Source organism: Sphaeramia orbicularis, chromosome 9 (genome assembly GCF_902148855.1).
Source record: "Sphaeramia orbicularis chromosome 9, fSphaOr1.1, whole genome shotgun sequence".
NCBI classification, from domain to species: domain Eukaryota; kingdom Metazoa; phylum Chordata; class Actinopteri; order Kurtiformes; family Apogonidae; genus Sphaeramia; species Sphaeramia orbicularis.
The window spans coordinates 48,051,996-48,078,329 of record NC_043965.1 but is presented as its reverse complement, the minus strand read 5'-3'; the positions used below and the strand labels follow the sequence as shown (position 1 = coordinate 48,078,329).

The 26,334-nt window shown below is 39.7% G+C and overlaps 1 protein-coding gene across 1 annotated transcript; it reads left to right on the top strand.

Moving 5' to 3' along the window:
* The first annotated feature begins 5,036 nt into the window (after positions 1-5,036).
* kiss1rb (KISS1 receptor b) lies at positions 5,037-16,272 on the top strand. Its single transcript, XM_030142574.1, has 7 exons — positions 5,037-5,052; positions 7,610-7,810; positions 7,921-8,045; positions 9,189-9,324; positions 11,741-11,979; positions 12,053-12,205; positions 15,952-16,272. The coding sequence occupies exons 1-7, from the start codon at positions 5,037-5,039 to the stop codon at positions 16,186-16,188; spliced, it is 1,107 nt and encodes a 368-aa protein (XP_029998434.1). The 3' UTR covers positions 16,189-16,272.
* The last annotated feature ends 10,062 nt before the right edge of the window (positions 16,273-26,334 follow it).

Sequence of the window (26,334 nt, the reverse complement as noted above, 5' to 3'; positions counted from 1 at the left end):
TGGAGGGGGGCACCCACAGGAGGAAATTTCACATTCACAAAAGAATCAAGACCAACAACTCAAGATCGTCTAAACCAGGGGTGAACACACTTTAAAAATGACCATAACAAAGTGATGCACGTCCACCATATGTTAATGTATACCATATATATATATATATTATATTATCATACTTTTTTCTAGCTGTCCTACCTCCACCCCTGGTCTAAATGCATTGTCCATAGTGTCAGTGTTAAAGACACTTGTCAGGGACGTGTCTGACTTTAACAATAGAGTGAGTCATGGATAAATGTGCATGTTTGAAGGATAGACTCTGAAATTTATATATTAAAAATAAATGACTGAAAACACATACAATGTATTTTTATTTAAATTAATTCATATTCTAAAATAGTAGTGCATGTGTTTTGGCGTATCCTAGTGGTGGTACGTGGTTATAGCATATCCCAAAACTGACTACATACTGCACCATGAACCCACATGGATCCTCTCCTTACTGAGGAGCTGATAACACTGAACTGGTGTGTATTGAATGTCAAAGTATTGATGTTTCTTCTTTCATTTTTCGAGTTAAATTGGACTAAATATCTGCAGTATTTGCACACATTTAAGTATGAAATTGCAGTATTTATTATTCAAGATCTGGTGTCAGACTGTAAATGCAGAAACCATCACCTTTAAACTCTTCATCTCTGCCACTGGAGTTGAAGAACTGTTTTCCAGCCAAACACAGAGGATGTAATAACTGCATTAAAAGCATTTGGAAGGTGGAGGGAGGTGGAGCTGTGCTGTCATGGCGACCCTCAGTGTCATGTATGCAGAGAGGTTCTTCAGCCCCATCTGGTTTTGTTCTTTGTAACACCATTATGTCAAAACTATTGCACCAGTTTTTATGACCCTTGGTAAAACAGTGGGATACGAACCTAGGACGAGCATTTAACTTTGGAACAGATGCACTTTTGAATAGACCACCACAGTGTCTGAATGTCCAGAGGAGAGCCCCACCCACTCTGAAGGACCTCAGTCTCCTCAGCAGGAGGAGGTCACTCTGGTCCTTCTTGAACAGGGTGTCTGTGTTGTCAGTCCAGTCCAGTCCAGTTTATTGTTGAGGTACTTGGTGGAGTCCACTATCTCAGTGTACCAGCCCCAGATGTTCACCTGTGTGTTGGGGGGTGTAGTCTGCACAAGTCAATCACAATCTCCTTCGTTTTCCTGGTGTTCAAGAGCAGGAGGTTCTGCTCGCACCAGTTGGTCTGTGATGATCCCCCCTCCCCCCGTATTCCTGTTGGTCTGTGATGGCCCCCCTGTAGTCACAGCCAACAATGCTGGTGTCATCAGAGAACTTCTGCAGATGACAGTGTGTAGACAGCGATGTTGTGTGTAAAGTCTGATGTGTACAAACTGAACAGGAATGGTGAGAGCACTGTCTCCTGCCCCCCCACCCCCCACCCCTAGGGGACGGGGCCCCGTGTTGCAGACTACCACATCTGACACACAGTTGTGTAGTCTCACATACTGTGGTCTGTCAGTGGGGTAGTCGGTGGTCCATACAGACAGGTGTGGGTCCACACCTGCCTGAACATGACTGTCACAGTGGGAGGGACTCCAGGAGATAAAGGGCCTGGTGCAACAGATAGATGACAGCATCATCCACCCTGATGCCTGGACGGTAGGTGAACTGCAGAGGGTCCAGTGTAGAGCTCACCTGGGAGCAGAGGTGGACCAGGACCATCTTCTCCATGATCTTCATGAGGTGGGGGGTCAAAATGACAGGTCTGTAGTGGTTCAGTTCACTGGGGTGGGCTTTTTTGGGTACCAGAACCACACAGGAGGTCTTCCACAGGACTGGGACTCTCTCCAGACTGAGGCTCAGGTTGAACAGGTACAGAACCACCTCACTGAGCTGGTCTGGACTCTCCCTGGACCACCTGGAGCAGATGCCGTCTGGGTCTGTGGCTTTCCTGGCCTTCGTCTTCTTCAGCTCCCTCCTCACCTGGTCCATAGTGATGGAGAAGGGAGTGGGAGGTGACTAGAGGGGCTCCTCTGTGACATCTACACCACCCCAGAGAACATCTACACCACACTGAAGAACATCTACACCACCCTGGAGAACATCTACTCCACTCAATGTTTCAGGAAAGCCTCAAACTACTACTCAGCACACAAAATGTTTGATCTTCTCCCATCAGGGAGAAGATACAGGACCATCGGACCCCAGAGCAACCATTACACTGAACTCTGCAAAAACTGAACACATGAAATAATCAACAACAACCAACAATGTGCAACAATCATTCCCAACAATGTGTAATAACCAGTAGTGTGCAGTAACGATTATACTTACCTCTGTCCTCTGCACTAGCTAGGTATAAATGTGTGACTGGACTGAATGTGTGTGTGTGTGTGTGTGTGTGTGTGTGTGGGGTGTGTGTGTGTGTGTGTATGTGTGTGTGTGTGTGTGTGTGTGTGTGTGTGTGTGAGGGTGTGTGGGGTGTGTGTGTGTGTGTGTGTGTTTGTGTGTGTCAAGGTTATTATCATTAACGAAAACTAACAAAATGACGAAAACTAGAATTGTAAAAACATTTTCGTTACCTGAAATTAAAAAAAACTATAATTAAAAGAAAAAAAAAAAAACGATAACTAACTGAAACTGTACTGTGTGTTTACAAAACTAACTAAAACGGATAAAAATGATGGATAAAATTCCCTTCATTTTCGTCTTTGTCAGTGTCAGATTGATATGAAATCGATTTATTTCCCTCAAGCAATTTTAGTTGCTGGCACCATAAGATATTTAACGGTCCGTCACTTCTCGTCACTTGTGGTTTCCAGTCGTCTTCTGGTCCCCACTCTACCTGGAAACATGGAGACTAACGTTGGGAGAAAACAGCAGAGTCCTGTCTGGGATTTATTTGAATACGACTGTGAAGAAGAGAAAAGATATAAAGAAACTAAAACTAAGCATTTAGAAAATAACGAAACCTAATAAAAACTAGCAAACCTGCTCTAAAAACTAATTAAAATGAACTGAATTAGAGAAAAAAAGTTAAAACTAAATAAAACTAAACTATAATGAAAAATCCAAAACTATTGTAACCTTGGTGTGTGTGTGTGTGTATGTATGGGGGGGGGGGGTATTGTGTTTTGTTGTTTGTTTGGTTTTTTAAAAAAAATGTAATACTATTTAAATATTTTGCGTTGTATATTCCCTTTTTTTTACTCAAGAAGTATGGTGTCTGTAAAGTGAATCAGACTTTGGTTGTGTATGCTCTGTGTAGACAGTAGGAGGACTCTTCAACCTGGTTAGACTGGTGAGTTTTTGGGTTATATGTCAGATCCAGGGAGCCCAGACTGTGGTCATTACCATCCCTGCCTGTGAACATGACCCACAAACAGGTGTGCGTTTTCAGACAAACATGTGTGGGTCATGGGAGAGGGCACAGAGTCCTGGGTAATCACAGGTGAATTACAGGTGGAGGCTGAGTTTGAAAGCTTCTACTGCTCACCCTCATCCTCTGTACCTCTGACTCACTCTAAAATGCTCTTCTTTGACGTGCCCCTCCCCTCCCCTCCCTTCCTCTCCCCTCCCTTCCCCAGTTATGGTGGTCTATAACAGCGCTTTCATCTCAGACCTGCTGAGAAAACAGGATCCAGAACTGAGCACAGTGAACCTGAGAGGAGGATCTGAACACACCCCAGGTAAAAACAAACTCTATTACTGTTCACTGCTTTATTTCAGTTATTGTATTGAAATATGGGCCAACACATATATGAGGAACATAAAGCCATTGTTTTTATTACAGAAAAGAGCAATAAGAATCATGTGTAATGTTAATTTCAGGGAACATACAAATGAGTTGTTTATGAAATCAGGATTGTTTAAGTTTAAAGAGTTAGCTGAATTAAGGACATTGTTGATTGTGTTGAGAGTGACAAACAGACTTTTGTAAATTTGCATAGATTGTTTTAGTGTCACAGGATGAAAAACATAGAAGGAGGTTTAATTTTAAAACAGCAAAGGGTTCGGACTAATGTGAAGCACATGTGTATTTGTGTTGTGGGTGTCAGGATGAGGAATTCTTTGGCAATGGAAGAGAAGAGCTGTACACATATTTTTCAGTTTAAGAGGTTGTATAAGGACAGAGCAGAGAAGCTTTATAAAAGCATGTCATGAAATAATTTTACTAATGCATTTTGGATTTGTTTTACATTTACATTTATATTTACATTTACATTTATGCATTTGGCAGACGCTTTTTTCCAAAATGACTTACAGGGGAAAACTAATCAAATCAATCAGTCAATCAAATTTTATTTATATAGCACCAGATAACAACAAAAGTTATCTCATGACACTTTATATATAGAGTTGGTGAAAACCAGACTCTAAGCCAATTTACAGAAACCCAACAGAATCCCAACAGTTTTATTTTCATTGACTATCATGTAAATTGTTGTAAGCCCGAATTTGTATTTACTAAAATGCTTTAATTACAATGCACTTAAATGATTTAAGTTTTATGATGTTACTATAAAATGTTCAGTATATTCTACTAATTTGTAGACATAGTTGAAAGTACGAAAAAGTTTAAGTTGAATGGAATTAAATCACTAAGTTTTAGTCATGACCACACCTTTTTATCTTTGCATTGCATTGTGGGTATTGGACATGTTGTTGAAAATGTGTTATTTTTCTGTGCAGGGGTTCAGTGGGGTTGTGGTGTTGGTGTTAATTTGGATTTAATGTATGTATGGCAGTGTTTATTGGCCTTTTTGTGTTTGTTTTTGTATTTTTGTAGAGCTGCACCATGAGTCAGAGCCAGAGGAAGAACAATGGCTTTCCTGTTCATCTAAAACTGTTAATATATAAAGAAAACTACATATCTTATTGAGGTTAAAGCACTTACCTTGTGGATAAATGACTCTGCACAATCTTCCATTTGTGTTATGATATACAAAACTGAATAATTCCATAACTATTATAATCCGGTATAGGATTTTGAGTTTGATTATTTTAAATAGAAATTGTTCAATTAATGATAAAATCATCTGGTTGCAACTGAGAAAATCAGTCAGTGTAACCTAAAATGCTGAGTTGAATGGTTGGATAGTGGGGTTGATTTTACAACAGATTTAAAGTACAAATAACTTGTCTTTTAGTGTTTTCTACTTAATAGTTTAAGTTCAGTACTTTGAGCATTAAAGTTTAACCTACTTAAACCAATTGATTAGTCGATCATTACTCAAATCATTTAAGTGTAAGTAAATTTTTTGAGTAAACTCTACTTATCTGGGCTTACAGCGTAATAGCTGTAACGGCAGCTTATCTGATGTAAACAGATGTTTCAAGGAAGGGGCAGGTATTAGAAGTTTTCTTCATCCTGCTCCTTACCAATCATTTAGACTGGAATGAATAAATAAATGAAATAAAATGTACCTGTTGTATTACATTACATCAGTGGTTCTCAATCTTTTTCTGTCGGGCCCCCCTTTTAGAGCACGAAAAATCTCCAAGCCCCCCTCAACATTGTACCTGTGGTGCAATTATTACTTTTATTGAAAGAAACATCAATATTGTAAAAATACTTTTTGCTTTTCTTGAATAATTTGTTGTGCAAATTAAAAATAACGTAGATTTTTGATTGAACAATACAAATGAACTCAACAAGACTGCTCCCTGAGACATTATTTTTCAAAATAAAAATAGGAAATGTGTAATTATCTTACAACTATGACAATAAGGTAATTTTTTTTTTTTTTTAGAACAACAAACACATTTTGGTAACAAAGACGAACATTTTAACAATATCAGAGGCTGCAATGAGCCCGTTTACGTTGCACATCTCAGAACATCAAAGTGTAAACTGTACAAACTGTGCAAAAACAGAAACATTGCACATTTTTCTTTTCCAGTCCAATCCTTGTCCACTCTCCCAACCTAAACTCTTTGTCTAGTCTAGTCACAGATCACCATGGCAGTAGATTTGTTTGTTGTGCATCCCTAAAATGAGTCCAGGGTGCTCCAATGCTAAAACATTACTTCCACCTGCTGCATGTTCTAACCTGAAGAAAAAATAAACACCTAGGAATGATTCCATGCCCCCCCTGGCAAGCCTTCGCACCCCCCTGGGGGGGCCCGCCTCACTTTTTGAGAAACACTGCATCACATGTAAAATAGAAAGAGTTTACTTTTGATATGTGTAACATGTTTGTGTTTTGTGCAGGCTTAGTCAGAATTTATTTGGACATGTATCAGATTTGTTAAACTCACTTATGGGAGCTGACGTGAAAATTTAGAGTCAGTGAAAAGATATGGTAAGGCAGGGGTGTCCAAACTTTTTTTAAAGAGGGCCAGATCTGATAATGTGGAGATTGCCAGGGGCCAGTGGTCCCTTCAGACATTTTTTAAACAGTAAAAATTACGTATAAAAGCGCTGTTCTACAACAATTTTATTTTCATTGTCACAATATCATTTTTTAAAATGGCAATGTAACCAAATCTAAGCCACTCAGGTGTGAACAAATTAAAAAAAAAAAAACAAACATTTCTGCCTTCCTTTCACATCTGGAGTCAGATCACATAGAACAAACTGTGTGGAGTATCTTAAACGTCCAAGAAGTTTAAACAAATCTTAACCCCACATTCATTTTAAACATGACTTATATGAGTAATCATTACTCATATATTACTCAGTAATGCAAAGTCTGTTAACATTTAAGATGAAAACATATGACTCTTACTCTTGTCTTTCACAAAATCATTCAGAAAGTAATATTTTGTGTCACATCTACAAGTGCATAACACCAGCAGTTAGAGGCAACTAACCTGGCAACTTGGTAACCTGCCTTGGTGGCGAATTCACTGAACTCCAGGTTCACATGAAGAGTCACTGTTGTGAGTTTAAAGCAGCTTGAATTTGCTTCACTTTTTCGGAACGCTCACTCCCTGCTAGCTTGTCGTATGCGTTAGCATGTTTTGTCTGCTAGTGTCTCTTTTACATTGAATTCCTTAAACAAGGCAACAGTCTCTTGACAAATTAGGCAAACATAATCACCTCGATTTTCAGTGAAAGAAAATTGTAATTCCCATCTCTCCTGGAAGCGGCGGCCCTCACTGTCAACTTCGTTTTTTTATTTACAGGCGCCGTGGTTAGAAATTAGCGAAAAAGGTTCACGGCAAAGTCACAGAGCCAGATAGAGTTAGAGTGGTGCTGCCACCGAGAGGTGGAAGGAGAAACTGCATTTTGAACCTTTTATGATTCATGTACTCGGATCAACAGTCCAAGCGGGCCATAAATAATATAATATAAAACCCATGCTGTGGGCCGTATAAAATCTGACCGCGGACCGTGATTGGTCCCCGGGCCGGACTTTGGACATGCCTGTGGTAAGGGAAAGGAGTTTATAAGTTGAACTTCATCCCACTCCTTTTTGAATATGTTGCCTTTTTTATATTATTTTTTCTTGTTATACTGGTTTTAAAGGTTGATATTCAGAATAAACAACCACTCAGTCGATTGCTCGTGTGTACAGTTCTGACACCATCATGTATCTGAATGAAATCTGCTTAAATAGATTGTGTTTCCTCTGAACGGTCAGATGAAAGCAGCCAATCAGAGTGTGGCCTGTGATTCTGGCTTGAACCAGACGGCAGCGGTGACGGCCCAGGGTCCTCCGGTGTTAGTCGACGCCTGGCTCGTCCCCTCCTTCTTCGGCCTGATCATGCTGGTGGGTGTGGTGGGGAACGCGCTGGTCATCCACGTGGTGACCAAGCACCAGCAGATGAAGACCGTCACCAACTTTTACATCGGTAACATCTGTGACAGACGACAGAGGGAACTAGTTGGGCTTTTGTTGAGAATGAATTGACTGGTGTTGAAGTGTTTGATGGTTTGTTGAATTGCTTCTTATATTTTCCAGTAAACTTGGCCACCACTGACATCCTGTTCCTGCTGTGCTGTGTGCCTTTCACCGCCACGCTGTACCCTCTGCCCAGCTGGATATTTGGAGAGTTCATGTGCAGACTCGTCAACTACCTTCAGCAGGTCTATCTATCTATCTATCTATCTATCTATCTATCTATCTATCTATCTATCTATCTATCTATCTATCTATCTATCTATCTATCTATCTATCTATCTATCTATCTATCTATCTATCTATCTATCTATCTATCTACCCACCCACCCATCCCTCCCTCCCTCATCCATCCATCCATCCATCCATCCATCCATCCATCTATCGACCCATCCACCCATTCCTCCCTCCCTCCCCCCTCCCTCATCCATCCATCCATCCATCCACCCTTCCTCCCTCTATCCATTCATTCATTCATCCCTCCCTCCCTCCCTCCCTCCATCCATCGACCCACCCACCCACCCATCCCTCCCTCCCTCCCTCCCCCCCTCCCTCATCCATCCCTCCATCCATCCATCCATCCATCCATCCACCCACCGACCGACCCTTCCTCCCTCCGTCCATCCCTCCCTCCCCTCCCTCTCTCCTTCCCTCCATCCATCCATCCATCTATCGACCCATCCACCCATTCCTCCCTCCCTCCCCCCTCCCTCATCCATCCATCCATCCATCCATCCATCCACCCTTCCTCCCTCTATCCATTCATTCATTCATCCCTCCCTCCATCCATCGACCCACCCACCCACCCACCCACCCATCCCTCCCTCCCTCCCCCCCTCCCTCATCCATCCCTCCATCCATCCATCCATCCATCCACCCACCCACCGACCCTTCCTCCCTCTGTCCATCCCTCCCTCCCCTCCATCCATCAATCCATTCATTCATCCCTCTCTCCCTCCATCCCTCCCTCCATCCATCCATCCCTCCAACCACCCACCCACCCACCCTTCATCCATCCATCCATCTATCCATCCACACCTCCCTCCATCCATCCACCCACCCACCCTTCTTCCCTCCACCCATCCATCCATCCATCCATCCATCCATCCATCCATCCATCCATCCATCCATCCATCCATCCATCCATCCATCCATCCATCCACCCACCCTCCATCCATTCATTCATCCCTCCCTCCCTCTCTCCTTCCCTCCATCCATCCATCCATCCATCCATCCATCCATCCATCCATCCACTCACCCACCCATCCCTCCCTTGCTCCCTCTATCCATCCATCCCTCCCTCCCTCCCTTCACCTTGTGTGTGTTTCCAGGTGACAGCCCAGGCGACATGCATCACTCTGTCTGCCATGAGCGTAGACCGCTGCTACGTGACCGTCTATCCTCTACAGTCTCTGAGACACCGTACTCCACGCATGGCCCTGACCGTCTCTGTGTCCATCTGGATCGGTATCATAAACAAACACCATGCACATGTACACAGCTGTACAACACCACACAGTAGCACCACTGGTTCCAGCTCCTCAGTATTAAAGGATTTATTTTCTGTCCTAAAAGTCTCTAGAAGTTACTAAATGACATCATCACCTAATTTGCATAATTGTAAATGTTCAAGCCCTGCGATGAACTGGCGACTTGTCCAGGGTGTACCCCGCCTTCGCCCCTATGTAGCTGGGATAGGCTCCAAGCGACCCCCGTGACCCTAGTGAGGATAAAGCGGGTTCAGAAAATGAATGAATGAATGAATGTAAATGTTCATGTAATTGTAATGAAGGATGTAGGACAGAGGAATAACACTGTGTTAGAGACAAAAAGTGAGAATAAAAACAGCCTAAATATGTTTAGAACTCCAAATGAACTATACTCTGTCAGTTCTAGTTTTATTTCATGTCCCACTTCCAACCGTCCTCCTTTATCTGGGCTTGGGGACCGACTAAAGTGACCCAAAAGAGACACTCTGGACCAGTTACTGAGGTTAGTTATTGATTTATTGGTTTGTTGGTTTAGTTTTTCTCTTTATTTTCTTCAGTTTGGTTTGGTTTTTAACCTTACGGTCCACTTAGGAGACGACAACAAATCACAGTAAAACAGGAACATTTACAACCAGAACATTTGTAATTTTCAGTCGACAAGAACAATGGAAATGGACCAAAAAGAGACAATAGAGAAAACTGTCAATGTCAATGGGACTGATTTATAATCAGTGACTTGTTTTAGACAAACAACCATGCGTGTTTTCACATCAGAGTCTCTAATAACAGCAGAAAAAGGGGAAGGATTTGTCACTAGTGTCTTTTTGGATGAAGGGTCTCTAGAGGGGTCTGAAAAATCACTAAATATACTGTAACACCCCTGCAGTTGATGACGCCCGAGACAGAGTATAGTTCTTTCTTTCTTAGTTCTTTTAGTGCTTTCAGGCTTTATCAATGGACTAAGCAGACAGAACACAACTTAGGCTGCTAAAACTTGTCAACTGAACAACCACACAGCCGTAGGTCTCTTTTCTTTTCTCCCACTCTCTCTGCACATGTGCACAAAAGGCCAAGGCACAGGAACAAAACAGTCACTGCATGAACATGAATACCCACATAATGCAGAAACTCAAAAACACTCTTAATGTGCTTAACACAGGGTATCACAATACTTACTCCAGTTTTTCTCAGTGGTGTTGGTCCATTTCTCAGATCAGAGTTGAAATTCTCAAAACTACTCGTTCAATCTTCACATCATCGTGTCACTTGTGCACGTCAAAAAAGCAGTTTCTCATTTCTTCGAACTAGTTGCAAATACTTTGGTACATCCATGCAAATGATCATGTACAATCCTCTGCTGTTTCGTACATTATCAATTGCTTATGTCATGTTCATCACACTGTATTCTAATGGGTCTGTGTTGAATAGTCTCACCCCTCACAACATTTAGGCATTAGTTTATCACATAAGTCTTTACATGCAAAATGGTGGAACAAGTTGTCATAATATATGAAACATATTTCTATACATTTCCATTAGACTTTTTTTCAAAATCTGTCCTTAACTGGATAAGCCACTCTAAAAGATTCTTTTCATGCTGTATTGCAAAAGAAGATATTCGTTGTGATGTGGATGAGAATGTGTGGACGAACAGAACAGTAACATCAGGAGGTGTAGGAAGACTGCACTGGAATTCCTACAGCACTGCATGGACAGTTTTCCCTTAGGAGACTGTCCTATGTTCACATTTCTGCTTTTGTTTTTTTTCTTTGTGCTACGCAGTGCTGTGTTTTCCTTTCTGTATCACAATGACATGGTCTGTCAACAATTTACAGTACAAACAGTAAGAGTGTAAATGTGAACCTTGTCCAGTCTCTTGAAATCAGTTTCCCACATACACGAAGGTAGAACTTACATTTTACAGTAACTGTCATCACTGCCATAGTTGACATCAGAACATCCCTCCAGAGTCCAGTGTTATATTGACAACATGACTAAACAGTTAATCTGTCTTATCCGTACACAATAACATAAGGAATTGTCATTCTGATGGCACTGGCATGTTCATTCACACAGATATTTACTTTTGAGGGATGAACTAAGGATTCTGCCTTTTGCAGGTTATCCATGGTGTTTTGCTTTTTGTATGAATTGTTCCGAGAAATGCATTTACTGTTTTGCAAATGTGGAGGGTGATTTGAGAAATGTACCAAAGCAAAAGAGAAAAACTGTAAGTTTGTGTTTGTTCCTGACTGAACAAATGACCAAATCTCAACTAAAAATAAAAAATAGTATTAGCTGTAATCCTGGGGTGAAGGGCTCTGACTTCAGAGGCGTTTGGTTTGGACAGTGATGATGATGTGACTGATAGGGACAGTCCCGCTGTGCTCCAGGCTCTTTGCTGCTGTCCATCCCAGTGGCGGTGTACCAGCGTCTGGAGGCCGGATACTGGTTCGGTCCTCAGACCTACTGCAGCGAGGTCTTCCCCTCCGCCCGCCTCCAGAGAGCCTACATCATCTACAGCTTCCTGGCCGTGTACCTGCTGCCCCTGCTCACCATCAGCGCCTGCTACGCCTTCATGCTAAAGCGCGTGAGCCGGCCCAGCGTGCATCCAGTCGACAGCAGCTATCAGGTAAGGACACACACACCTGCGGACAGAGAGGAGGGGGTTTGTGATCAGAACATGGGTGTCTTCTTCCTTCCAGCTGGAAGCTCAGGCACAGCGTTCGGCCGCCGTGAGGGCCAGAGTCTCCAGGATGGTGGTGGTGGTGGTGGCACTGTTCCTCATCTGCTGGGGCCCCATCCAGGTCTGCATCCTCCTGCAGGCCTTTGGCCTCCGCAGTTACATTCTTTACAAAGTAAGCCTGGTGTTCATTTAGAACCACAGTGCACTCATATTTGTCTGTATCTATGTTCATACAGATGACAAATTAAAGGTCCAGTGTGTATGATTTAAGGGGGTTTAGGATAATAATAATAATAATAACTTTATTTATGTAGCACCTTTTAAAAACAAAGTTTACAAAGTGCTTTTGACAGACAAAGCAGAGGGCACAACAGCAGGATACAAGATGCAAGTAAAAACACTAAAACAGAAGCAACACAATAGAAGAGATGTGTACAACAAATGCAAAAACGTGACACTTTGAATAAATCAAGTGAGTACAAGTAAAGAGGGCTGGGATAACGTAACATGACGCTGTCAAATCAATGTAAAAATGAAGGAGTGAGATAAGACAACATCTTGTATGAGAATATAAATTAATAATCAAACAGGATAAAATTCAAATTTAAAAAAATTAAAATTAAAAATGAAAAGGGACAAACATCACATAAAAGCAAGTCTATAAAAATGTGTTTTATGAAGTGATTTAAAAGATGTCACTGATTCCTCAGCCTTATCTCCTCGGGTTGGCCATTCCAAAGTCAAGGGGTCCTGATGGAAAAGGCCTTTTCACCTTTAGATTTAAGCCTCGACTCTGGAACAGCCAGGAGCCCTCTGCCCCCCCGAGGATCTAAGGCTGCATACTGGATCGTAGTCAACTAATATCTCATCTATATAGCTAGGGGCCAGACCCATTCGAGCTTTAAAAGTGATCAGTAAAATCTTAAAATCAATTCTAAAACACACAGGGAGCCAATGGAGGGATGTGAGGATAGGGGTGATGTGATGTCGCCTGTTAAAACCAGTGAGAAGGATGATCTAATTGCAGAACTTGAAAATTATGTTTTTAGTATATTAATTATGTATTTATTATATTAACCCTTTCATGCATAAACTATGAGAAACTTAACCAAGATTTTATTCTAGACATTTGAGCATGAAAAAACAAAAACAAACAAACAAAAAAAAAACTATGCAATTGATTTTTTATGATCCTATTTTTCATGGAGTGATATACTATAGTGACTGGACTGATATATTGTGAGAAAACAATGAAATAAATGCTGATAATCTGATGTTTTCTCACATTTTAACATACCTACATGGATATAATATGCAAAAAAAATTTAAAAATTTTGTTTACCAATTCGCAATTTTTTACGTTCAAACATGTTACTGCAGATTAGGTTTATCTAGAACAGCAAAGTTACAGTAATTGTATGAATGTCAGCGTATGGGATGATGTATAAGTAGCCGCTGTGTTGGCTGATATGGAACTAAAACAACAAAATCCATGAATATACAAGAGAACACCTCTGAACAGCTGTCCACTGTAGTGACCACTGTGCATGAAAGGGTTAAAATATTCATGAAAATGGAACACAATGATTTGCATTTCATTATAAACCCATATTCATCCACAGCTGAACACAAAAAAACATGTCAAATGTTTAACCTGAAAAAATCTGCCATGTTAACAAAGATTGAGGCAATTTGGAATTTGATGAAAACAACACAAAAACAAAAAGTTGGGATGTGGCCATGTTCACCACTGTGTAGAATTTCCTCTTTCAACAACAGCCCATAAGACGAGCTGCTGCAACGCCATGTGTTGTTTATGTGGTTTAGCTTCATCCTGTTGAAATGTGCCAGGCCTTCCCTGACAAACACATCATCTGGATCAGAGCATCTTTCACTGCCTTTCAACACTGATGGTGCTTTTCCAGATGTGTCATCTGCCTGATCCAAAGACACTAATGCACCCCCATACCATCAAAGATGTAGGCGTTAGAACAGAGTCAGATGGCCCCTCTCCTCTTCAGTCTTCCTCAATCCACCTTTGGCCCAGAGCAGACTGTGGCATTTCTGCATATGTTTATATATGGTACCTTTTTTGATGCCATATGTGGGGAGGGGGTTGAATCTGTGTTGCATTGTCATTCTCTACAGTAGCTCAGAGCAGATCCCACCACTGTTTCCAACTCCTCAGTAGTGAAAGTATCTGTTGTTTGTCCTAAAACTCAGTAGAAGTTACTAAATGACATCATCACCTAATTTGCATAATTGTAAATGTTTATATAATTGTAATGAACAGTGGCGGCTGCTCGTCTTTCAGACAGGGGAAGCTCATTGTCGGCTTACATCAAAAAAAAATTGTCAAGTTATTTAAACATACATTCGTCCCTCCGTTCCTTTTTAAGAAAATGCTCAGTGACCTTATCGTACCAAGTAGGCGTCTTTTCCAGGGACTGGACCAGTGTCCTCTGAATGTCCAGCAGAGCTGGGCTGCTCAGACGGCCTTGGCCCATTGTGTTGTGGGTGTAAGACTTCAGCCTTTTTAAACTACAGATGCTCCTTTCACTCCGACCTAGCCGACAGTTTGATTGATTTAACTATCTACAAAACGATATTCAACTCGAACAAGAAATGATAAAATTATGTAACTGAAACAAGAAAATGCTGAAATTATGTTAAATTGAAACAAGGAAGTCCAATGAGTGTGTTTTATTTACAGTGCAAGAAGTGAACGGGTAATTTCGTAGTGGTTTCTCTGATTTCACAGCAGAATGTGTGACAGTATTAAACTGAACTGTGTCAGTGAAGGAGTAGATCTCAAAATAGCTGTCAATCAAACGGGATTCAGCCTTTCGACTGATACTCCAATCAGCATGTGAGATTCTGGCGTCCAGCCCGGCCGAGCTCCGCCCACAGCTCCATTCACCCCCAGAGACGCCCAGTGTCTGGGGGCGGGACAACATCGTGGCATTTATCCAATTACCGTCCAGTTTTGAGGCAGTGAAAAAAAACTGTTCCACTCAGTCCCATTGAAGCCCAGAGACGCCCGGCGTCTATGAGCAAATGCACTGAGCAGAGATCGAATGAGAAAACAGCGCAACGGGAATGTATGAGAAGTGAACAACATCGAGTCCATTGATTTGTGATAAAGCTGATTCTGAACGAACTCATCTTTGAGATGAACGTGTTCTAACACATTTGTAGTCAATGAAATGTCAACACAACCGTACATATTTAACCATTTAATTTTCATAATTTTAGGGGAAGCCAGGTTTCCCTTGCAGTCTGTGAGAAATCGCCTCTGGTAATGAACGATGTAGGACAGAGGAATAACATTGTGTTAGAGACAAAAAGTGAGAATAAAAACAACTGAAATATGTTTAGAATTCTAAAAAGAGCCAATAGAAAAAACTGTCACTGTCAGTGGGACTGATTTATATTCAGTGATTTGTTTAAACAACCGTACATGTTTTCACATCAGAGTCTCCGAAAGTCTCTAATAACACCAGAAAAAGGGGATATATTTGTCACTAGTGGTTTTTTAGAAAAAGAGGCTGTTGAGGGGTCTGGAAAATCACTAAATATACCAACAAAGTGTCTAAGTGGGAAACACTGACTTTTACAGCTAAGTTGCTCAGGTAGTCTGAAAAGTTGATAAATGTAGCAACAAAAGTGCTAATATGGCATCAGTGGACCCCTTTTCCGTTTAACCTTTGGTTTTATAGCAGGTTGCTAATTTTTTTAAGTCTATTTTTGCAATTTAACAAATAACTTTAAAAATGTCTTTAACATGCCGTGTTTATCTACATCCAAAAAAAAAACAAAACATGAACATTCCCTGACTGACATATGAGGTGACTTTAAATGATCCTGTGTTCTGTGGAAACTTTCACACGTTGTCTTCTGTTTGACTCTGATTCACAGCTGAAGATTTGGGGTCACTGCATGTCATACTCCAACTCCTCCATCAACCCGCTGGTTTACGCTTTCATGGGCAACAACTTTAGAAAGGCTTTCAAGCACGTTTTCCCCGCTGTGTTCATGTGGCAGTCCCGGAGGAGGGTCCGAGTCGGGACCATGGAGGCAGAGGAGGGAGGGGGGGTGGATCCCCAGGCACCCAAAGGACAAGCAGAGATGCACTTTCTTTCATCTGGGTCCTAAAGGCCACACTGGGCATTTGGACACTGGGTGCTCATTCTTTATTTATAGCTTGTTGTGCAGATGAGGACAGTCTGGTACATGTGTGCACTCTGAACACACACACACACACCTCAACACACCATTAAACACAACATGATACAAATGGTGTTATTTGATGATACCAACCACATCAGACTGGCACAATGTGGGCTTGAAGAACACGTAAAGAGCAGCAGTAAGTGACAGGTTTAGACACACAGAGAGGAGCACGGGTCATGTGACCTATCTCTTCAGAAACACAGTCCAGTTCGGGGCCTCTCGTGACATCTACGATCTGCTCAAAATACAATTATCTGTCACATGTTCTGCATTAGTCAGACTGGCTAATCAGTTGGAAAAAAAAAACATGAAGCTTTTGGTTTTATGTTCTTTACTTACTGAAGTGAAAAAAGTTAGATTTTAAAGTGTCACTTTTCATTCACTTTTTACTCATATTTAACTGCATGTGTCTGCTGAGAATAATGAAGGTAAAAATGGAATTATCCTCTGTGTCTGACGTGGTTGTTAAACTGTCCTGTGACCTATTCCATTATTTCCTCCAGGTTTCTGACATTTGGGTCAGCCATAAACACATAGACTAAAGTCAGTGTAATAACTTAGATAATGAATCCTCTGATCATACTCATTGCTGGACATGTATTTATCCATTAAAGAGCCAGAGGATTTACTTCTGAGTATGTATTTAGGCTGTATTTATTCATCCTTGTGTACATGTTATAATTTGTAAAGTCATGTCCATTTGAAAGCACCTTCATCTCTATATTCACTAGTGCTTATTAATTACAGACTCTTTGTATAAATATCTCACACGAGTTGGAACCATGTCCTTTTTACATTAACTTGAATGTCCAAATATGGAATAAAGAAAGGAACAAATAAAATGAAGAAACATTATTGTAGGTTTTCCAATAAAACCTTCTACTTGGAGCTTATGGCTGACTTGTGTTAAAAGAGTGTGTCCTCCACAAAAGTTCGTCTTCTTTGATTGATTAAACAAAAATACGAAAAAACAAAAAGCACATACATACAAAGTTCCACTATTTACATTATACTGTCCAAAACACAGCAAAAATACATATAAAACGTCCACAACACTGTCAGAAAAACCGTCAGCTCTCCTCGGCCCTAATGCCATATACCCTCCAGACCTGTCGCACACCCCAAGCTCCACCCATTGGCACACACAACAACCAAAACACCTTTTTAAAATGAAATTAAATTATAAAATCACTAATCAGTAATTAATAACAGAACTGAAATTAACAAATGGCACCTATAATTATGGTAACAAACATACTAAGACTTGTTGAACGTAGAGAGTTGATGGACAAACACTGAGTGCATTGAATGTTTCACCCATGTGTCCTTAATGATTGTGTATTTTGTTTCACAGAAGTCTGAAGGCCAGAGAAATTAATTAACCCTTAAAGACCCAAACATCCACTTTTAACCTAAACCATCTACTGATAGAACTGTTTAATACCTGTTGATCCACTAAACCTATCAATACATGAAAATAACTGGTGTAAAACACAGTTTTTCATCTTTTTCATGGTCATCAGATATGGACGTTCAAGGCTCCGTAGTTACCGTGGAAACACCGTCATCTTCTACAACATTTTTTTTTTTTATTAGTGATAGTTAACAAGACAATGACACATAACACATAAACAAAGGGAAACTCAAACAAATAAACAAACAAACCAAAAACAACAACAATGACAGAGTATTGACAAACAACAACAACAACGTCATATTACAAAGAAAAAGATCATAAATGTAAATAACAACTGAACCATATAGCTTGGTTAGGGGTGATAGGGAAAAGGGGAAGAGGGAGGTGTAAAATATTTAATAATACCAGTAGCCTAATTTGCTAGAATTATTGTGGCAGCGGTGGCGGCGGAGGCAGTCACAATACTACTAGTTAAACTAGAAGCACTCGGAGAGCGCAGACCTCCGCCAAGGCTGATCAGTGGCCCCCCCCGTGGGCCCCCCCACGCCAAGGAGGTTATGTTTTTGCCAGGGTTTGTTTGTTTGTTTGTCTGTCTGTCTGTTTGTCTGTCCGTTAGTGTGCAACATAACTCAAAAAGTTATGGACAGATTTTGATGAAATTTTGTGGTCTGCGCCCCCCCCCCCCCGTGGGCCCCCCCCCCCCCCCGATCACCACCAAAATTTAATAATTTCTTCCTTATCCCATTTCCAACAAACTCTGAAAATTTCATCAAAATCTGTCCATAACTTTTTGAGTTATGTTGCACACTAACAGACAGACAAACAAACAAACAAACAAACAAACAAACAAACAAACAAACAAACAAACAAACAAACCCTGGCAAAAACATAACCTCCTTGGTGGAGGTAATAATTGAATATTTGTAACAATGTATTTGTATCAGTTATTATCTGTTTTGAGTTTATATGAATCAATTTAAATTAATATGGAAATGGGGGGGTGGGGGGTGGGGGTAAATAACTGGTGTAAAACAAAGTTTGTCATCTTTTCATGGTCATCAGATATGGATGTTCAGAGGCTCTGTAGTTAGCGTGGAAACACCGTCTTCTTCTACAACATTGATTCACCAGTAAAACCCATGAAGTCAGATCAATGACAGTGGATGGACACACTGGGTTTATGTTCAGTTAATAATAGATTTGACTGAAATAGTCACTTCTTCTTCAGTTTTCTCTGTTTTGATATAGTAGCCCTTGAATTTACTTTTAGTTTTCATCCACGTCTACATGTTCAGTGAATTAAATGTAGGAAATTACAGGATTTACACTGAAAAAAAATCAAACTAAAGAGGATAATATTATAATAAATGGAGATAAATCATTTAAGAAAAGTTAAATATAGAGAAAATTTAATTCGGGAGCTGACACAGAATTACCACAGGGTCTTTCTGGGTAAAAACACAGAACAGCTGTTGTCCTGTGGGTAGAACACACCCCCAGTTCCACCCAAAGTCACTCCATCCTCATTTAGGAGATAACAGAAACCATGAGCCTTTCTTTGCTGGAGGAGGTCCTCTACTACAATCCTTGTGAGTCTTTAAGATCTACAGAATGACCCAGGCTGTGACAATAATAAACTCATTCAACCAGTGATTTATACATGGATCAGTTTTAAAGTATCTACATTTGTGGATGAAAAATTTTCCAAATGAGATTAAAATATTTAACATAAAAGTTGAATTCTCATGACCACATAGGCCAAATTTAACAGCCTTCTAAGTTAAAGGAGTAATATTTTGCTTTTTTAAAGGGAACTATGCATTTTAAAACATGTCCCTGTGGTCTACATAAACTGTAAATGCTCTGCTTGGGTCTGAATTCTTCATTAATTCAACTCCACAGGTCCATCTTCAACCCTATTTCTGAGTAATGACACCAGAAAGGTCATTTTGAGCGCTGGCCCTTTAAATGCACATGACCCACTTCAGGCCCCGCCCCCTCCAGGTTGTTGGCTGTGCTGCTCTGTTCCGTTCAACCAACAGCTGAACATTTTAGGTAACTGGCTCGAAGTTTGGACATACAACCGCTGCTGCTGACAAACAATTATGGTTGGAGAAATGTTCGTCAGAAGTCTTGACCTTATATGTGCAAATGTCATGATGTAACTAGATATAAAACGTAACAAATTAAGCAGGATTTCTAACAGGTTGTAGAAATCCACTCAATTTTTGCCGGAATGAATATAAAGATAACTTTGCAGCACCTGGAGGGTTCAAATTCAAACTTTTTGAACTATTAGGGTCTAAATACACAAATAAATTAACCAAAGACTAATAAAAGTGGGTTTAGCAAAAATATGAACCCTTTAAAGGTGGCGTTTCCACCCTCTTGGACTTTTAAGCCAGCTCCATAACTCATTCCAAATGAACTGTACTGGAATCCACAGAAAAAAAAAAAAAAATGCTCCAAATTTTCTATGTCGCTGTCACAGAACACACAGTTGTTCACTTCAAAGTTAAATCTTATTTTTAGAAATTCATTGGCTGGATAAATCTCATTCATTATTTTGAAATGGACCTGTTTCTATCAGTGTTCTAAGTGATACTCTCTTTTTAAAATTTTATTAGAACTGTACTTCAAAGAACACAGTTAACAAAGAACAAACATACCATCGACAAGGCCACATGAACTTAAAACAATCTTAACTTAACTCTTAACTGAAAAGGGGAAGTAGAAAACAAGACACACAGAAAACAAAAAATAAACAAATACAAAGTGATTCTTTAAAGGGGTCATATTTTGCTAAACCCACTTTTATTAGTCTTTGGTTCATTTATTTATATATTTGAAAGTTTGAATTGGAACCCTCCAGGTGCTGCAAAGCTATCTTTATATTAACTTTGGCAAAAATTGAGTGGATTTCTACAACCTGTTTAAATTCCTGCTTAATTTTTTACATTTATAACTAGTTACATCACAACATTTGCACATATAAGGTCAAGATTTCTGACGAACATTTCTCCAGTACGACATAGTTGTTTGTCAGCAGCAGCGGTTGTAGTCCATACTGAAAATATGTCCAAACATTGAGCCGATTTTTTAAAATGTTCAGTTTTTGGTTGAACGGAACAGAGCAGCACAGCCAACAACCTGGAGGGGGTGGAGCCTGAAGTGGCTCATTTGCATTTAAAGGGCCAGCGCTCCAAACCACCTTTCTCATATCATTACTCAGAAATAGGGTTGAAGATGGACCTGTGGAGTTGAATTAATGAAGAATTCAGACATCAAACATCTTCATCATTATTTAAAAATCATCTGAAAAGGACTATAATGTGCAAAAAAAATGTAAGGCTTTATACCATTTATGTTTATGTTTATGTTTATGCATTTGGCAGACGCTTTTTTCCAAAGCGACTTACAGGGGAAAACCAATTAAATCACTCAATCAATCAAATTTTATTTATATAATGCCAGATCACAAAAAAAGTTATCTCATGACACTTTATATATAGAGTTGGTCAAAACCAGACTCTAAGCCAATTTACAGAAACCCAACAGAATCCTCCAGGAGCAAACACTTGTGACTGGTGACAGTGGTGAGGAAAAACTTCCCTTTAACAGCAGAAACCTGGAGCAGACCCAGACTCCTGGAGGATGGACGTCTGCCTTGACCAGTTGGGGTTAAAGAGAGAAGGTAAAGAAAGAGAAAAAGAGAGAGCGATAGAGATAGAGACTGGGGGAGAAGGGGGGAGTAGGGGGAGACACATGGAGGCAGTTGAGGATAAGTGAGTGGTGATGATGAGGGCAGGGAAGAGGCAGGACCACCACAGCAGGTCCAGAAATAATTCTGGAAGAATCTGTGATAATCCTGGGAAAAACCCTATTAGAATATTTAAGATGGAATGTTTGGAAGTGCTAGGATAGGAGGTGCTCTCAGAAGAGCTGGGTCTTCAGGAGCTTCTTGAAGATAGGCAGGGATGCCTCTGTTCTTGTAGCACTTGGTAGAGCGTTCCACCAACGTGGAACGACCCATGAAAAGAGCCTGGATTGTCTTGTACAAGGTCTGGGGACCACCAGACTACGTTCCCCAGACGAGCGGAGTGGTCGTGGGGCGACATAAGCTTTTATTAGTGCACCTAAGTAGACAGGAGCAGACCCACGGAGAATTTTGTAGGCTAGGATTAAAGATTTGAATTTGATGCGGGCAGCTATGGGTAGCCAGTGTAACTCAATGAGTAAGGGGGTGACATGTGCCCTTTTAGGCTGATTGAAGACCAGACGCGCTGCTGCATTCTGGACCATCTGTAGTGGTTTGACAACACAAGCTGGGAGGCCCGTTAGAAGAGCATTGCAGTAGTCAAGGCGGGAGATAACCATAGTCTGCACCAGGAGCTGGGTGGCCTGTTCGGTTAGGTATGGCCTGATCTTTCTTAGGTTGAACAGAGTGAAACGACATGATCGGGTGACAGAGGCAACGTGATCCGTGAAGGTCAACTGATTATCAATCATGACTCCCAGGTTACGTACTACACTGGTAGGAGCCAGAGGTATGGAGTCAATACTGATGGAGACGTCCTTCTGTATGGTTGGCTTAGCTGGGAAGACCAGCAGTTCAGTTTTGGACAGGTTCAGCTGAAGGTGATGGGCTTTCATCCATGCAGATATGTCAGAGAGACAATCTGAGATCCGCACTGAGACTGTGGAGTCATCAGGTGGGAATGACAGATAGAGCTGGGTATCATCACCATAGCAATGATATGTGAAGCCGTGTGAGTGGATGATCTGACCGAGTGAGGTGGTGTATATGGCAAAAAGGAGGGGGCCCAACACAGAGCCTTGGGGGACCCCCATGGTGAGACGGTGAACTGCTGATGTGTGCCCTAGCCAGGACACACTGAAGGACCGACCAGTAAGGTAAGATTGAAACCAGGAGTGTGCGTGGCCTGTGATGCCCATGTTCCAGAGTATGGATAACAGGATATCATGATTGACAGTGTCAAATGCTGCTGATAAGTCCAGTAGAATGAGTACTGAAGACTTGGCTGCTGCTCTAGCCTCTTTCAAGGCTTCTGTCGCAGACAACAGAGCCGTTTCAGTGGAGTGGCCGATTTTGAAGCCAGATTGGTTGATGTCAAGGAGGTTATTTTGGGAGAGGAATTCTGTGACCTGTTTGAAAACTGCCCTTTCGATGGTTTTCGAAAGGTATGGGAGGAGTGAGACTGGTCGGTAATTCTCCACTTGAGTGGGGGTGAGGGAAGGTTTTTTGAGTAGTGGTGTTACCTGCGCTTGTTTAAATACTGTAGGAAATGTTCCTGATGTCAGTGAAGCATTAATCACATGTGTGATTGGTGCTGTGATAGTAGGGGCTACAGACTGTAAGAGGTTGATTTGTATTTTTTTTTTTTACTTTAGATTATTATTTCAGTTATATCATGTATTTCTTCTTCTTTTTTTTCCCCCCTGTGTATTGTTTACTTCTGGGGAAGTATTTCTATAAGCCTTTTTTGGCTTCTATCCTCTCCTGCACAATGGTGTTACTTGCATAAAAATTGTCTTTAAATTTTTTTTTCTTGCTCTTTGTGATGTGCAAATAAGTAAAATGGGAAAAAAATACACCCAAACATAACATTTACAGTTTATGTAGACCACAGGGAAATGTTTTAAAATCCATAATTACAATTTAAAAAGCAAAATATCACTCCTTTAACAATTAATTCTCTGTAAAATGTTCTTCATATACACTACCAGGCAAAAGTTTGGACTCATCTTCTTATTTAAATGACATGAGATGGACCACAGATGGCCAAAAAGTGCTCAGCATCATTTGGAATTCCTTCCAGACTTTTGGAAAACATTTCAGGTGACAACCTCATGAAGCTCATCAAGAGAATGCCAAGAATGCACAAAGCAGTAATAAAAGCAAAATGTGGCTATTTTGAAGAATCTAAAATATAAAACATGCTTTGAGTTTTGTCACACCTTTTTAAACTACATAATTCCATATGTGTTCATTCATAGTTTTGATGCCTTCAGTGAGAATCTACAATGGAAATAGTCATGAAAATAAAGAAAAAACAGGTGAGTCCAAACTTTTGCCTGGTAGTGTAGTTTGACAGTCTTATTACATTTGGGGTAGTCTATAAGCTTAATACTGCATATGTAACGTTCAAATTCAGCCAGAAGTCTGTGTAAACTGGGGGTCATTTTCAACACTCTGGAATTTACTAAACAATAGTAATAAGTTGATAATTTACTCAATACTGCTGTCTTGATGAATAAAATATGTCATAACAGACTTACAAGTTCAAAGTGTCTCTCTAAATACACAGTACCTACTGTTTGTTTTTGCTGTGTACTGCATACAGACGTGGAAAAAAAATATTAGACCACCCTTGTTTTCATCATTTCTTGTTCATTTTAATGCCTGGTACAACTACAGGTACATTTGTTTGGACAAATATAATGATAACAACAAACATAGCTCATAAAAGTTTAATTTAAGAGCTGATATCTAGCCTTTTTCTGTAGTTTTCTTGAAAACCAAAATCACTTAACTCTTTAACCCTTTCATGCACAGTGGTCACTCCAGTGGACAGTTATTCTACAGCTGTTCTCTTGTATATTCATGGATTTTGTTATTTTAGTTTCATATCAGCCAATAGAATACACAAAACACTGCAAGTGATAACATTACTGTAACTTGGCTGTTCTTGATAAACCAAATCTAACATGTTTGAGTGTAAATCAATTCCTTGTTATTGTTATTAGACTGTAATTAACAACAAAAGGTTTGGTTTTTTTTGTTTGTTTTTTTGGCATATTATCTCCATGAAGTGACCAGTATTGGAGTTCACTACAAAGAAAAAGTTAAGGATATTTCTTTTTGTTTTTTGTCTTTTTTTTTTTTGTTGTTTTTGCCATTTGTAAATAAAACTATGTTTGGTCATTAAAAAAATGTGTTTCAATTCAGTTCACACACACAAAAAAGTAAAAAGCATTGTGCAAAAATCCCAACTGAAAAAAAAAAAGCTCCAAAAATTTTAAATATCCATAACTTTTTGTTTTTAGTGTATGTTAAATGTGAGAAAACATCAAATTAGAGGCATTTAATGTTTTTAGTTCATAGTTTTCACACAGTCTATCAGTAAATACACATTTCGTTGCTTTAAAAATTAAACACACATTTTTGCAACTCCATGAAAAATAGCTTCATTAAAAAAAAAAAAAATCAAAAAAATAATCTCATTGGTTTTTAAATGCCTAAAGAGGAATAAAGAAAAAAAATCTTGATTAACGTTCTCATAATTCCTGCATGAAAGGGTTAAAACCTGATGTGTCATTGCTGACACACCCTTTGCATATGCAGTTTGGATGGCTGTAACTCTTTCAATGTTTGTGCCATTGGAAAAATTCCAACAGTTTCTGAAACCTGAGACGTTGATCTTCATAGGTTTTATTGGGTCATTGTGGTAATTTTACTCATGCCTGTACAAGAAGCTGGAGAAGAAGCTGTTATAGCAGTATTATAACATGCAGTAAATTGTAAATGACTGCTAGAGTTTGAAAGATCTGGGGGGATAAGGTGCTCTGGAAAAATGGGCAAATGGACTCACAGCATATTTTCTAACCTTTTTATAGTAAAAATAAAGGAAAAAAGTCCAGGTGGACCATTTTAGGCTTAGGGTTTAAAGGGTTACAGTCTTACATCAATAACTATGGCACTGTACTGACAAAAACAGTGCTTTTAGGCATTCCATGTTTTCTTTTCTGCCTGTTTTAGTCACATGATACACACAAGAGTTAGTACTTAGATAGATAGATAGATAGATAGATAGATAGATAGATAGATAGATAGATAGATAGATAGATAGATAGATAGATAGATAGATAGATAGATAGATAGATAGATAGATAGATAGATAGATAGATAGATAGATAGATAGATAGATAGATAGATAGATAGATAGATAGATACTTTATTCATCCCATAGGGAAATTTACAAGTACAGTACTTGATTGCATAACCATTGTTTTTGGTGTGTTTTGGTTCTAAGTCTCTCTCTCTCTCTCTCTCTCTCTCTCTCTCTCTCTTTTTTTTTTTTTTTGTTTTTGTTCCTAAGTGTCTCTCTCTTTTTTTGTTTGTTTGTTTGTTTCTAAGTGTCTCTCTCTCTCTTTTTGTTTCTAAGTGTCTCTCTTTTGTTTGTTTGTTTGTTTGTTTCTAAGTCTCTTTTTTTGTTGTTGTTTCTAAGTGTCTCTCTCTCTCTTTTTTTTTGTTTCTAAGTGTCTCTCTTTTGTTTGTTTGTTTGTTTCTAAGTCTCTTTTTTTTGTTGTTGTTGTTTCTAAGTGTCTCTCTCTCTCTTTTTTTTGTTTCTAAGTGTCTCTCTTTTGTTTGTTTGTTTGTTTGTTTGTTTGTTTGTTTGTTTCTAAGTCTCTTTTTTTGTTGTTGTTGTTTCTAAGTGTCTCTCTCTCTCTTTTTTTTGTTTCTAAGTGTCTCTCTTTTGTTTGTTTGTTTGTTTGTTTCTAAGTGTCTCTCTTTTGTTTGTTTGTTTGTTTCTAAGTGTCTCTCTTTTTTGTTGTTGTTGTTGTTTCTAAGTGTCTCTCTCTCTTTTTGTTTCTAAGTGTCTCTCTCTTTTTTTTTTTTTTTACTTTTT